Source organism: Struthio camelus, chromosome 8, assembly GCF_040807025.1.
Source record: "Struthio camelus isolate bStrCam1 chromosome 8, bStrCam1.hap1, whole genome shotgun sequence".
Taxonomy (NCBI): Eukaryota; Metazoa; Chordata; class Aves; order Struthioniformes; family Struthionidae; genus Struthio; species Struthio camelus.
Window position 1 is genome coordinate 35,459,096 of NC_090949.1, and position 14,860 is coordinate 35,473,955.

Consider the following 14,860-nt stretch of genomic DNA (forward strand, 5'->3'; position numbering starts at 1 on the left):
CTCTTTCTTAAACTATGTTTTTCTTGCTCTTGTAAAACACAGGACCAACCAATGTTGAGCCTGTCTGGTCAGCCTGCTGACTTTATTAACAAACTTGCTTCACTGATTTTCCAAGGGATGGAATGTAGAAGTTCTCTGAAAGGGCTCAGGAAGCAATCTGTGCTGGAAGAGTGAAGGACCACACGTGGAAAAGTGTTTCCTTCTGGTGTAAACTATAACAATTTAAAAATAGGTACATATATATATATATACACACACACACACACATATATAACATATTATTATATATAAAAAGAAAACAAACTCTAAACAAAGTAATGTTAGGCACAAAACTGAAGTGCCCAGCCTGGGACTGTAGCAATCCTATTGCCTACTCTGCAGGCAATACAGAAGGACAGGCATTTAGATCTCGTGTGGCATAAATTATCTGTTGAGGAGCTTTTTTCTCTCTACTGATTACATAGGAAGCGCAGGCAACTATGCTCCCAAAACAGACAACGCACCTGAGGTTAAGTGGCATGAATCTAGGCCTTAGCATGCCATAAATATGCATGTGCATGTACAGAGCACCTAGCAGCTGATGTAAGACCACAGACACTCTGCGCTAATTTGTCCACATTCACTGGAAGGCCACTTTTAGCAAGGGCGGAGTCAGAGTGAGTGCAGAATTGGCAGGCTTGAAATTCATGCTGCAGCGCAGTTGGCCAGGCTATGGCTCACTTTCTAACCATCTGAAATCTTCTCTGGACCATGCAGGGACTAGGATTACCGCCTGCTGTGTGAACGTACCTGCTCTGGACACAAATAGTACAGAAATCATTTGAGCATCTGTCAGTGCTGAATGCAGAAGAGGAGAGCGAGCTTTGGTTTGGAAGGTAAGACTGGGATCACAGGGTGACAAGCTAAGCAATGCAAGGTTTGGGGAGACATAACAACTGGTAAGAGGATACGGCTGCTGGCCCCGTGAAAAGTGAAGTAGTAAAACCACTCTTATTCTGCTAGTCTTGGGGAGACAAGTCCACAAGGACTTTTGCCCCTAGCCAATATGTTTGTGAAAATAACACTGGCAGGATGGTGTCTAACAAGCCAAAGAGAGTAGCCACAAATTTCAGAGAGTGGCGTTCCAGGGTTATCGGCAACTATCTGAAAAAGCCTGAGAAGGGGCCATAACTGAGGACTTTTTTTAATAGGAAAAAACACTAAAACTTCCCCATTATTTCTTTAAAGATAAAATAAAAGACACTGAAGTTCCTGCAAGACCCTCAGGAGTGCATTCATACCTTACTGCCAATGATGGAACGAACTTCATCATCTGGTGAGGTGGGGGTCCCAGATATATCTGGGTTGCTGTTGCTGAGACTCCGTGAGCGGTTCAAGTTAAGGCTTGCCGGTCGGACAGCAGATCGAGCCATAGTGGCATAATGCACTGATCCCCCTAAGCCACCGGGACCTAGAGGGTCATACGAAAGAACATCCTGTCACATCATCAAAGCCTTGATCCCATGCTGCTCCGTACCACTCTGCCGCAACCAAGCCTTTGTATAACTGTCCGGCTAGTAAGGAAATCTTTCAATGCCTTAAGGTAGCTGTAACACATCCTGTGCCTTCCCCTGCCTGGCTCTTCAAGGAAGGGTAAGCAGCTGGGAGAAAGGGATTCGATTAAAATGCTATTTTATTCACTGATCTGTGGGAAGCAGAAAACTCCCTGTGGATTTAGAGACGTTTTGAGTTAAAGGGATTTGCCAGACTCCAGCCTGGAAAATTATGAAAAACTAGGCACAGTTTGAAGTACACAACCACTCCAAACCCCTCAGAGGTTTTCCACTCCAAGTAAGAAGCAATTTATGTGAACAACAGTCCTTTCAAAACCTAGTTTTCTGTGGCTTTCATTCACATCATCTTTTCCCCCATGCAGATATATGCTCTGCTCTGCTGCCTCGTACTCACTGTGGGGTGGCATTAATCTGTTGCCCTCCTCCATCTACGCACCTATTTTCAAGTATTTCAGACTCCTTTGCCGCTGTATTAACTTTTTCTGGAACTGGCTAAAAGTTCAACAGTACTACTGAAGGAGACGGGGAGGCAGGACAGACCAAGAGTGTACTGTATCCACCTACTTGCCACAGAAAACCAATCTAAAAATAGTATTTTGCCATAACTTAGCCTTGTGCACTTTCAACAGTGACACAGTAACTTAAGACCATCAAAGAGTTAAACCTCTGTCATCACTAACTGTAATTAAATTTATCTTGTAAATGGCTACACTAGACCATAAGGAAAGTCAATAACAGGTCTTGGCATGGAACCAGCAGCTGGAGCTCAGAGTACCTGACCGGTAAGCGCTTTCTGCTTGCTTTTAACAAAGTGTGACAAGAAACAAAATAAAAAAAGAGCTACCTGGTGATGGTGAATTGGGATAGGTATTTGGTAGGCGAAAAACATAATAAATATAGGAAGCAAGAAGGCTGTTTCTGCCGTGCTGGTCCTGGTTTCCATCCAAGTTCTTGTGAAGTCTGTTTATAATCGATGCCATTGCTTCGAAAGATGCTTGGCCCAGGTTAACTGAAAGTAGTAAGTGAGGCGTTTATTTTAGACTTCAGCAGTACCCATGATCAAGTCTTAAATGTGCATTTCATCCACCTTCTAAATCACAAGCAGTGAAGCCTGACAGAGCACAGCAAGCATTTCTCAGGAAAAACTGAACTGGAATTCGGACCATGTCTAATAAACAGCTTAACGAGAAGATAAGCGTTGGAGGGACAAGTTTCCACTTTGTTAATAACAAATTTAATGAAGTTAGGTTCAATTTCTGGAATCATCTCAACTCTAGCTACCAACTGGAATGGTAGCAAGATCAAGTCCTTGATTAATTGATGGATAAAATCCTTTGGATATTCACCATATTTTTCTCAGTTAAATATTAAATATTTCCTTCATTTAAGTTTCAGCCAAAATATACAGTGTATCAAAAAGAACAATCCCATTCTGTGTCTGAATACATTCTGTTCTAAAAATGAGCACATTTACCCAGACATGGACCTGGGTAGATACTCTTAACAAATGAGGGACGAAGTAGATCGGCAGCTGGAGACTGCAAATCTTTAGGTATTTAAAAGCTAGACACTAATGTCCTGAATCCTTCGTACAGACAAACTAAATTGAACCGGAACACTTAAAGAATGAAAGAGCTTTCCAATAAAAAGTAAGTAAAACTTTTTCCCACAAACTGCCTCTTCCACAGTTTGTACTATGAAAGATAACAGTCATACTTGGAAGCTGCAGCCCTTTTAGGTGACAAGAATCTCAAAACCAGCACCATTGCAAACACACTGCCGAGGTCTTGCTTCTCAATTTTCAAGTCTGTCTCCCTGACAGTCCCCTTGCAGTCACTTAACCACCTCCTGCAAGATATGCTGATGTTCAGCATTGCTACGATGACTAGGTGCACAAGTCCCACTGATTTTCAAAGGCTGATGTCAACATATTCCAAACTGTACATTCATTACAGGTCCTCCAGAAATCTGAGGTAACTTGTTTTACAAAGTCCACCATACCAGTACAGCTTGCTCTCCCCTCTGGTGTGTTCAGAAAATAAACCAATAACTTCTTCACCAGTGCCTGAATTGTAGGCCTTCCTACAGACAAGTTTCATTAAATGCTCAGTTGTACCATTTAAGGATGGCCCATAACAGGGAACAAAAGGAGGGATTATTCATGCTGACTGTATCAGATCGACAATAGTTACAGGAACACACAGCATCTCTATCTTATCTTCATTCTTGAAAACCTTTGTATTAGATATTGCTCCTGTGTATATCACCGCTAATCTGGATGGCAGCATGTTTTATTTTGAAGATACATGGTATATTAGAAGTACTAAAAATAAAGCATAAAATGGACTTTTTTATTTCTACATATATATGATAAAATTGGAAGTGTCAAACTCTCAGCTTTGTAATTCTCTATAAAACTTAAATAGAATACCTATTTGGCCTGCAATGACAGGAGGTCTTACTACCAGAAGAATCAGTTTGTCAAGCAGGAGATGAAGAAATCGCACTACCGGCTCCAGTTGGGAGGAATTTAAAGCTGAAATGCTGCTCTTCAGTTCATTTTCCAAGTTGTTTTCCATAATTCTCATGTCTCCTATTCGCACAGGGAACATGTGCTCATCCAGAGCATGGACAAGTGCAAAGAACTTGTCAAGATAAGGGTCCTGCCACACAAGCAAAAATGAATAATCAACAAAAAGCCCCCAAAGCAACTCTGCTTTCTGTGGATTTGAGGCCTCCTATTTGGCCATTTAATGTCACAAAATTAGCGAGAACTCAACATCTTTCAGAGCTCTGCCCATATGTCTCATCAGTCAACGGCTTCAGAAGTTGTCAGGACAAACCAGCAGTTCCCACAGTGTGTGACTGACTATAAAAACTGTGCATTCTTAGAAAAACAGACAGAAGTTCACTAAAATCATGTTACCGATTGTAGCACAAATAAAATATATATGAAGCATCAAAATCACATTCTGGCACTTAATAAAACAGAACAGGTTAAAACAATCAGTCAAAACAATCACCACCTTATATTTCAGATTATTGTACTTTAAACGTACAAATCACTGTCAAATGTTTATCAAGCTCCCTGTGTTACAATGACTACTCTTAATGTTTACCTGAGTATGGAGGGATGATACAGCAACAACTTCTACATTGAAAACACCTTTGTGATTATCTACCCACTTCATTCCAGGAAGTGGCACCTGTAGGTTAACAGAAAGATTAACCAGTATGTGACAGAAAGCAGAGCTAAGGTGCTTCTAATTACTACTGCCATTCATGTTTATTTTACTGTCAGATCACACACAAACACAGCTGTCTAAACTTAGCAGTATTTAAGAAATAAATAACTTAGGAGTTGAAAATACACATGCGCACACACACACACACACACACACACATTCTCTCACTTTTTTAACAGGAGTATTCTCTGGTGAATTTTCAGCATGAAGAACAACTCACCTCTGGAGAAAGCACTGAATAAGCTTGTGGTGGTTTTTCCAATGAAACAGGTAGGCAGAACTGACCAGTCTTTAACCGTCCATTTTGAAGCATCGGTATCCACTTTATGGAGAAGGAATTTAAAAAAGGAAAAACAAAAACACTAACTTCTTAAGGTGTTCTTGAACTCTGTAGGATTGAATTTCTCACTGATCTCTTTCCTTACTTGAAAACACAGTTACTTCAAAATGCGACAATTAACAAATTCTATAATGGCGTACGTGTTGACAGTCAGGCTAAATGAATTGCAAACAAACGCATTATGAATGCATCCTGTGTGGAAACACAAAAGGGGTGAAAGACACTCACAGTGTATCCAACTGGAGTCTCCAGGGGGGTGTTTTGTTTTTGTTGGCAACTGACATGGTAGAAAGTAAAAAGCAGGTGGTGGTGATCCGTTAAAGTGGCTGGAAGCTTGATCTTGATTTCCTCATGAAAATCAGGCGATCTGTGCAGAGACCAGACCCTCAACTGAGTTATCAATGCAAACAGTGTGGTTTAGACTTATTTCTATCATATGCTGGAGACTGAATCCTTTGAGCTAAAATATCTAGAAAGAAGGAAGTATACGGAATATCTCAAGGGATGAAAAGCTTCACTTTCTGATTACCAAGAACTGGAAAAACTTGCTGTATGTACTTCCAATCCAGAAAAATACTTACAATATCTTCTCGCAGTTTTCCTAGTTTTGCTGAGATATATGGGATTTTAAACAGCAATGGCATCTCACTCAAAATTGGACAATTGCTTTTCTTTTTTCAGTCCAAGTATATAAAACAGTATGTAAATAATTAGGATAAACATACCAAAATTCATCGTTATTGAGCTCATTTTCACAACTGTCTTTGGATTCCAAGGTATTTTTCACGGTTACTAAACAACCATTAAGAACATGCTTATTGTTTCAAAAGGAAAAGGATTTTCCTTTGTTTCATGAAAATACAAAGGATAAATGGAAGTATGTACTAAGAGTATCTGAAAAAAGGATCCTACAACAGGAGCCTACTGATCCTACAACAGGAGCAAATAAGATTAATTGTTAAGTCTGCTTTCTACAAAAAAAATACCATTCCTCCCTGTAAGGATTTTATTGTGATTCTGAACTCCCAGCTGCCCAAACTGAAAAGATACAGAGAAACCACAGCTGTCTCCAAGATCTAGGCATCACAGGCTATGCTGAGTTCTGTCACTAATGAAAGGAACAGTGTCATTCTTCCATTTTCTGTATCTACGCTGTCCATTTAGCTCATTCTTGTATCACTCCAGGGCCCTCTCCATCCTGCACACACTAGGTCAACCACAGCGCCCTTCTGAAACAGCCAATTTCTTCCAAAAGGAAATGTAGCTCACAGAGCAGTTTGCTCAATAACCTTCTCCAGAAATAGTAGGTACTGAAACAAGCTTAGCTTTAACTTCATCCCAGCAAACCTGGCACCCCTGAACTTTCCGAAGCACACGACCTGTACCCTTGGCATCCTACAACGAAAGTAGCAGTCCGGTGGGCTGCGCTGCACCCCCCCCCATCACACAGGCATGTTGAGTTGCAGCGCTCTCCATAAACAGTGAACTCTGCCTCAAGGTTGAGACTGCCACCCGAGCCTTGGAAAGGAAGGCAGCAGTTTCTCCACAATGTGAACATAAATCTCCCATTCCAAAGCATACCAGCCCAAAGTAGTTTGGATTGAGAGCCAGGCCATGACAACGGACCTGAGGGGCGGGATCCCTCCCTGGTACAGTTACAAATACAGCAGACATTTTAAGGCTAGATTCAGCACTCCTTACCCCAGCTGCAGTGAAATTATTTTCAAGAGCAAATACATCTAATTGGTAACTGCAGTTTAAACAGCTCCGAGTACCTAATAACTCAGCAAAATAACAAAGCACTTGCTGACATGAGTGTACATCATCAATCTTCACACCTAACTTGAAGCATGTACTTATACCATCTGCTGAGTTTGGCTAAGTGCTTGGGATTACGGCTTCTGGAACAATACTCTTGAATTGTACCAAAGTAAACAAAGACTCGCGCTTCTAGTCATTGCAGAACTCTAACTACAGTATCTACTGACGCTGTAGTTATTGTTATAAGCGCTGTGTAGACAGTCACTGTTAAATAAACAATGAGACAGATTCACCATTGAGTTACTCCATATTCACACTGCTAAAACTCCTTTTGGTTGGAATTATACCATCCACAGGGACCCAAGTCCTTTCATAAACTGTATTATGTTTTACCTGTTGTGATATACTACAGCTGTGTATGCTTCTTTGGAAAATTCAGGACAGCTAGATTTGCCGAAGATGACCTGCAGAAAAACAAACAAAAATTCCCCCGTTATATCGTGCCAAAAATTTGTTCCATAACGCTGCAGAGATGTTTACAGCTCCATTCACAGCTAGACTCAGCGCAGCTGTGTACAGTTACACCTGCTTGTCACTTGCTCCTTAACTCCTATGTAACATGTTACTCAGTCACTGAAGAGTTTAAAATTTTAATAATCCCAGTTACAGATGCATACAGATATAGCTGAGGAACTGAGGTATGTAATGACTCCCTAGGCCAGCGTAACAGTGAGAGAATTTCTCTGCCATATTCCTCATCTGCAGAAAGGCAAAAAGCAGGAAGATCATGAATTCAGAAGAAATCTGGGAAAGACAGACAAGACATCAGGGAAATCGGGCCAACAGAACCTAGGTAAGGCAAACTAAGGAGAACAGGGAAAATTAATAAGTGACTTAGAACAACTAACATCTCAACAGGCATTTTCATCACTAAGTCTCAAATTGCCCTACAAGAAAGGGCAATTTTACAAGAGCTTTACAAGAGAATGCAGATTAGTACAGCCTATGTGTACTAGGTACCTCACAGCTAGAACTTCACCAGGTGCTGACTACTTCTGGCCTTGAATACAAGTATAACTATTGCCTTTATTTTTTTTCACAGTGTAGCAAATATACTACTATTCCAAACACAGGGAGTCTGCTGCAAATATTTCAGGTTAAAATACTAGCTACTACATTGTTACTTGGCAAACTCCATATAAATGCCTCCTTTGTTCTGAATTACTACAATTTTATTCTCCCTAGAACCTGTTATTTTGAAATATATTTCAGTAGGGCTTTCTTTATACAGAGATTTTATGGCTGTAGTGTGTGCTTTCCCTTAGCAGCATGCAGCACTCACAGAAACTGAGCACAGAGTGCTTCCCTCACCGGCATAGCATTGCTTGGATCCTCTCCATACATGAACTGGACTTTTACAGTGATATTCCTGGCAGATCCTTGGCGGTTGGCAAAGTTAAGGCTCTGAGGATAGACATAAAGAAGATTCCTGCAAGAAACAAAGGCATCAAGTGAGCAGCTCAGTGTGAGAATGACAGGGTTCACACTGTCATTAATGCTTTTACTCAAAGCCCTACAAAAACACAGAGAGACTCAAAGTGAAGGGCTTGACATTTTCCATTAGCCAGATGGTCTTCTCCTGAACATAAACACAGCCACACAAGTGATTTGCTAATGACCCCTGGTTTTAGACATCAAAGTCACAATTTTCTTAACGGCCACGAGATACTTCGGGAGGGTTCCTGTTTATAAAGGTGCTTGAAAAACACATCTAAAAACTTCTCAGTGATTATACTATCTAAGGAGTTCAAGTGGAGAGGAAATGTATCAACAGAAAAACACTGAGAAGTGTTTACTTGTTCAACACAGAGTGGCTGGTTTTCTACTAAATACCTTCCTTGTTGCGATCTGTTTGTTTGTTTGTTTTAATCTCCTTACCTCATGATGACCTTAGATTACATATCTCCTCTGAAAACTGACTGAAGTAATGGACACCTGTATCTTCAGCAGATACGCTATCTTTGCAATGCCTTGGATGGAATGGTGCCTCTAATTCTACACCTGAATACCTTACTTCAGGGAAGATGCGGATCAATTAAAAATGACACGTCAGGAACAAGGATAGTCAAGACGTTTGAAAAACCGGGGGGTGACCAGATTGAACCAGGATTGTTTAGCTTGGAGGGCAATGGCTAGGGAATGGAATGGATAATGACAACACTCTCCAAGTATCTAAGGAACTGCTGCAAAGAGCAAAGGAATAAAGTGTTCATCATATCTATAGGGGATATGACAGCAAGTAATGGGCTGCAATTGCGGCAAAGGAGATTTAGGTTAGATGTGAGGAAAAACTTTCTGACTAGAAAGCTAGTTAAGCAGCAGAACAGATTGCCTGGGGAGGGTGTGGAATCTCCATTTGCTGAAGCTTTTAAGGACATGTTAGGCAAACATCTGTCCAGAATGGTTCAGACAACCTCATCCTTCTCTGGAGGGAGCCAGATTTTCAAGGCCCCTTCCAGCTCCATTTCTGCAAGTCTATGATTGTTTTAAACATAAAAATGATCATGTGCAATAGTCTGTATTTTTTTCCATCTTCTTAGCCCTATTGAGTTCCTGTGAAGAAAACGGAAGTTGGATTCATGCCTCATTAGCAGAACTGTCAACTGTGAGCCCCAGGCCTGCCGTACGATCGGTAATCCATACCTGCAGAAAGTCCCTTGTATGTTCATACGAGGGCACAAAAGACAACGGCCCTTGAACTATTCCACACAACAGACTAAATTATTCAAACGAAATACATATTCTTTTGCCACCAAATATACAAGAGTGTACAAATTATTCTACATCCAAAAGAACTCGGCCTGGAAATCATCTATCCAACTTCTATACAGCCCTGCCAACCGGTTAGAGGCATTTTCTTTCCAACACCCACTGGCTCCAGGATGCATAATTTATCTCTCAGTGCTAGGACTCCAACAAGAAGGATGGACAGAGATGCTCATCGCAGGCTACTCAGCAGCCTGGTGGTTAGGACACTGCATGTGAGTGAGGAGAGGCCTTGGTTCAGACTGCTTCCTTGTATATCTTAGGGAAAAAGACTGAAGTGTTATTTTTTTCCAAACACTGAAGCAATCAGTTCTGTAACAAGCCCTGACTTCTAAGGAAAGAGATAAAAGAGGTTCCATTCTCTTCTGTCCTCCGGTTGGGAACTATTCATTGAATCTGAGCCCAACTTGTAAGTAGTTTCCAACTCTGTTCTTTGTCCCAGAGAGACAAGACAACAGATGGACAAACAAAACTGCAGAGAGGAGCACAGCAGGCCAACTTTTTAAGTGCAATAAAGCAACTGCTACAGAGCACTGGCAACAGTAGATTGAAAACAGAAAGACACTCTTCCGATTGTCACAATGGCAGTGATTTGGTTGCTCTGTGTAGGCATCTGGTGCCATTTTAGATGCCAAGGGTATCCAAAACATCTGCCTTGGGCTGGCAGATGTGACAGAGGAGCCCACACTCTTCTGCAGGGACAGCTGGAAACAAGGTGAGCTGTCCTAGGCTGTCTGAAATGCACTGAAAGGCAAATGAGTCCCACCCGAAGTTTTTGTTCTGACTGCAAGTGCAAGTCCGTTTTCTCCCTGATATCCATGGGCACTCCCATCTATACAGACACAGGCTAATGTTTCTTCTCTAAGAGCCTCAGAAGAGAAAGGTACTTCCTAGAAGTCAGCACCTATATCGAGCAGTCCTGATGTATAGCTCCAGAACGCTACACGGGGCAGCATTATGGAGCCAGACTTTTTTTTACCCTGCCAGGCAGAGAAATATGCTTAGCTGGCACGTGGGAAATTTCTTCTCTTTCAAATGAAGTCCTTCATGCTGAATTAAGTTTTTGAATTCCATCCCCATTGGTCGCTTTGCCTAATCAACGCTCTCTTATTATTTCAGAGGGGGCCCATGCCTTTTCTGCGACTCTACTAAATTACTTTGTGCTGGCATGAATACATTTGCTCCTTGATGTTCTTTTTAAAATGAAAATGGATATGAAAATTTACTCTAAAATGTACATTGCTCATAAAACTTTCATTAAGTATTATTAGTGCTTAAGAGAAGGATTTAATGTATTTGGGAAGCCAGGCTACACGATCCCTATATTAAAGAAAGTCTTACGCTTGGGGCTGATTTATGCTGAATATCAGAGATTAGCCTAAACCAAGCTTTCAATTCTCGTATCATTTCTTCTGCTAGGGCTTGGCCCTGCTGGGAGCAAAGGAGACATTTCAACAATTTGATGCCACCCTAGGAAGCGGGTGGTAGAGACTTACAAGCAGATATTAGAGATGACATTACATTTCAGTCAGGGCTTTAGCTATGTTCATAACAATAAACACAGGGAGCACTTTACCAGTCGATCATCCCCCCCATTGCCTTTCAGGACCCTGTCATTTGAAAGCCTCAGAGGACAATTATCCTGCATTTTGTTGCGAAGAAGCTCATGTTGCTTAGGGGAATTTAGATGCACAGATCCTTCTGTGGGACAGCTGGGAGACAATGGGAGAGTTGGACACTTGCTCCTATTCAGGCAGCTTCCCTCCAGAGGATTTCCCATTACAGATGTCAAGATTTTGTTGAGAATTTACATATAGGGAGGGAAAAAGAGTCCCCTGGTACCAAATCAGAATGCGACTCCAAGTGAAAAGATCCTTCTTTACTCTACCCTACATAGGTAAAAGCCAAGAGGTTCCCGTTATCCATAAACACAGCTACAGGAGACTGGAAAGAGATGGACAACTGAAAAACCCACAGGAATGTTATAACTGCTTAAGAAACCGATCCACCTCTCTTAGTGCCACCTTGAAAGGTTGAGTCTCAGTTTCTCCTTCGTTGCTCTCTTTCCTTTGCTAAGCTGTTCAATCACTTCATCCTAAGTTCTCATGTTACTATTTGTGTAGGCCTCAGTAGATGTTTTAGGACATCGGAGATATAACTACTATCCTTGGAAAAAAATGAAACAATAATACTTCTGTGCAAAGTGATGGCAGAAACTGCCTCACTGCATGGGTGGGATATGCATCAAAGCTGTTGGGTTTTTAAATGCAAAATAAGCGGCAAGGCATCAAAGGGAGTCTTCAGAAATGCCCTAACCCTGTATTATACACAGGCAGTGGGAAAGTAAGAGTGGAGAGCAACTTTCTGATGGGTCAGACATCAATGGAGAAAGTCTTACATTCAATTCTCTATAGACAGGATGAAGGGAGGAGAAGGTATCTACCAAGAAAATAATACTGTAGCACCAACAAACCAGCTGGGCTTAAGTTGGTTAAACAAAAGGACTAATGGTCCTTATGCTTCCAAGTAATGTCTACTTCTTGATGATACTATTCACAGAGTTCTATCGATAAAAATTTCAGCCAGAAGCTTTAAATTCAAGGAATTGTGTCTGGAGTTTTTATTACAACGCTATGCCAAATGTATGCAAAGCTTATATTACTACCTCAAACAGATCTCAGACGTACTTTAACTCCATAGAGTGAACTGTTAAAATGCAAAGTTCTCATAGGCCTTGGAAATAACGGCACCAGGCAATCCTCTAAATATTTATGTAATGTGAGTGCAGCCATTTTCCAAAATCCTTCATAAATGCATTAAAACATTAAGAGCTGGTCCTGAACTCTTAGAGGGAATTTCTAACCATTATTAAAACTTCCCTTTTCAGTAAAACCCAGAGACCTTTTCTCTGCTTTATTTCAACTATAAAAAAACCTTTCAAGCCCATTTAGCGAGGGTCACCCAGGTGCATGAAAGATCTTCAGGATCATGTCTGTTAAATATATCTTTTTTTGACTGGGTTGACAGCCCCCAGAAACAGGATTCCCTCTTAGGGTTTCAGTAACTCCTGAATCTTATGGTTTAATCACACGAGAGGGTTTTCTCCCCTTTCTCTTCCCATGTCCTGCTTTGCTTATGGATTCTGTGACTGTTCTCACCTCTAAGAACTGGAGGGTGGTGTTTTCAACTGAGCTTATCACTGCTTGACTTTACTGGCACTGGCATTAATAGGGAAACTCCTAAATCTGCTTGACTTTGGCAGCCACTCATTGCTTTCTCATTTTTGAGATCAGAGCACTTGGACTGCCTTTCCCATCAGGAAAAGAAACCTTGCTGAAGGGTAGCATCATGGCCTTATACTTCTGCGTCCTGCACTCCACAGGGTTAACGCAGCACCCAGACACAGCCAGGTTCCTGCATCTTGCTGGGCTACCGTGTGTCACCAGGGCTCGCGTGCACATCCTGCCCACATGGCAGTGGGCTCCAAGGGCACACAGTGGCAGGCTTGTTAACTGGTTAACCTATAGAAACCTGGTAAAATGTCTGATCTCCAGGTGCTCGGTTATTGGTAGTTTTGGAGTAACCTCCCTATATTTTTCTGAAGACTAAGCCAAGAATTAAGATGGAGGGGGGAGGGAAGGGAGAATGGGGTGGAGGGGGTTGGCAGAATACAAAACTATTTAAAAAAAACTAAAAAAGGCTTTTTATGACTGTAAGAAATAGTGAAACACCAAAGAATTATTCATTTGACACCCTGCAAAACCAAGGTCACAATAAGTATTTTGAAATGGCTTGCAGAAAGTGTATCTTTCTTTTTTAACTTTGCAACCAGTTCTTCAAATTTTGCAGCCCAAAATCCCTGTGTCAGATGCCAGAAGCTGAACTTCGTTCCCTATCACAGAGCAGTTTCAGACCGAGAAAAAAATGTACCTAAATTTCATCCACACAAGTGGCAGTTCTGTGACTTTCTCTACAGAATATACCAACACGTCTACAGCACATGTTTATCTTACCTTTTAAACACTGGAAGTGTTTAAACAGGGCTATCAGGTAAAATGTATCTCCGTTTATCAATGCCAAACAAAAACTTCCAAACATTTCAGAGTTAAAATGTTAAGATTCCTAAGAACTTCCCACACAGGCACAATAAAATACCACTACAGATCCTGCATGCGCTGGTTTTTTACACTTCCATGGATATTATCAAATGAGAAGGTTCTGCAGGAACAATGACTCAGTGCAAACCTTTCAGGCTGATCTCTGTCCCATAAACTATCCTAAGGAGAAAGTTCTAACACATTTTTAAGTTCTTTTAAGTTCTAACACATTTTTAGTAGGGTTGAGTAATACTCATTTGATGAGTTTCTGTAGAAATTAATCTGAACAAATTGTCGATTTTAAGAGAGAACAATAGCCTTCCACTGAATAGCTTCTCATAGATTAGACCCTCATGGACATCCCTTGTGAAAGCAATTGACCTTGTCCAAGCTAAACCTCTGGAATAAAGCCTTGTGCCATGCAAATCACAGAATTAAGTATGATAAACACTATCACAATAGAATTAAGAATGAAAATAATGATCTCCATCTGAGCTCTGCTTACTGGGCTTTTACACGTGGAATTAAAAAAGCAGAAGCAGAAAGATTAAATGGTGTTTCATTTAAACAAAAAGATCCTAAGCAATTTTGTGTCGCTATGTACACTGAGCTTCCCAACTGCATCACTACAACATTCTTACTTTACTCCAACTGATGAATGAATGAATCTCCCTTCTCCAGAATGTTAGGCCTGTTCTACGCTATCTTGCTGTTTTTCTATACTTTGTGCAGATACGCCGACAAGTCTGGCCCAAACCACATCGGCATGAAATTTTCTCCATCATTTAATCAGAGATGGGGGCAAAAACAACAACAACAATAACCCAGGGAAAGGATTGCTAAGCAGACAAGAGGTTCTCCAGGATCCAGCAAAACCCAGAAAAACCTTCAAAGTACACACTGCAATATGCATGGACTGATTTCCTGGACTGCAGCAACGGGTGATTCCACAAGGAAAAACACCTTTCATTCATACTTCATTGCTCCTTGAAAAACATACATGGTTCCAAGCAGAGACTCACAGCAGGATAGGATATT

General features: G+C 41.1%; 1 protein-coding gene across 17 annotated transcripts in view; it reads right to left on the minus strand.

Moving 5' to 3' along the window:
- DOCK7 (dedicator of cytokinesis 7) overlaps positions 1 to 14,860 on the minus strand; it is a 110,569-nt gene that overhangs the window by 42,164 nt on the left and 53,545 nt on the right. For all 17 annotated transcript variants that reach the window (XM_068953404.1, XM_068953408.1, XM_068953407.1 and 14 more), the window contains exons 15-22: positions 8,271 to 8,388; positions 7,293 to 7,363; positions 5,367 to 5,505; positions 5,019 to 5,120; positions 4,673 to 4,759; positions 3,985 to 4,216; positions 2,398 to 2,562; positions 1,281 to 1,450 (exon numbers count right to left, since the gene is read on the minus strand). In XM_068953404.1, the coding sequence (XP_068809505.1) occupies positions 1,281 to 1,450; positions 2,398 to 2,562; positions 3,985 to 4,216; positions 4,673 to 4,759; positions 5,019 to 5,120; positions 5,367 to 5,505; positions 7,293 to 7,363; positions 8,271 to 8,388 (1,084 nt within the window). The remainder of the gene's footprint in view (positions 1 to 1,280; positions 1,451 to 2,397; positions 2,563 to 3,984; positions 4,217 to 4,672; positions 4,760 to 5,018; positions 5,121 to 5,366; positions 5,506 to 7,292; positions 7,364 to 8,270; positions 8,389 to 14,860) is intronic.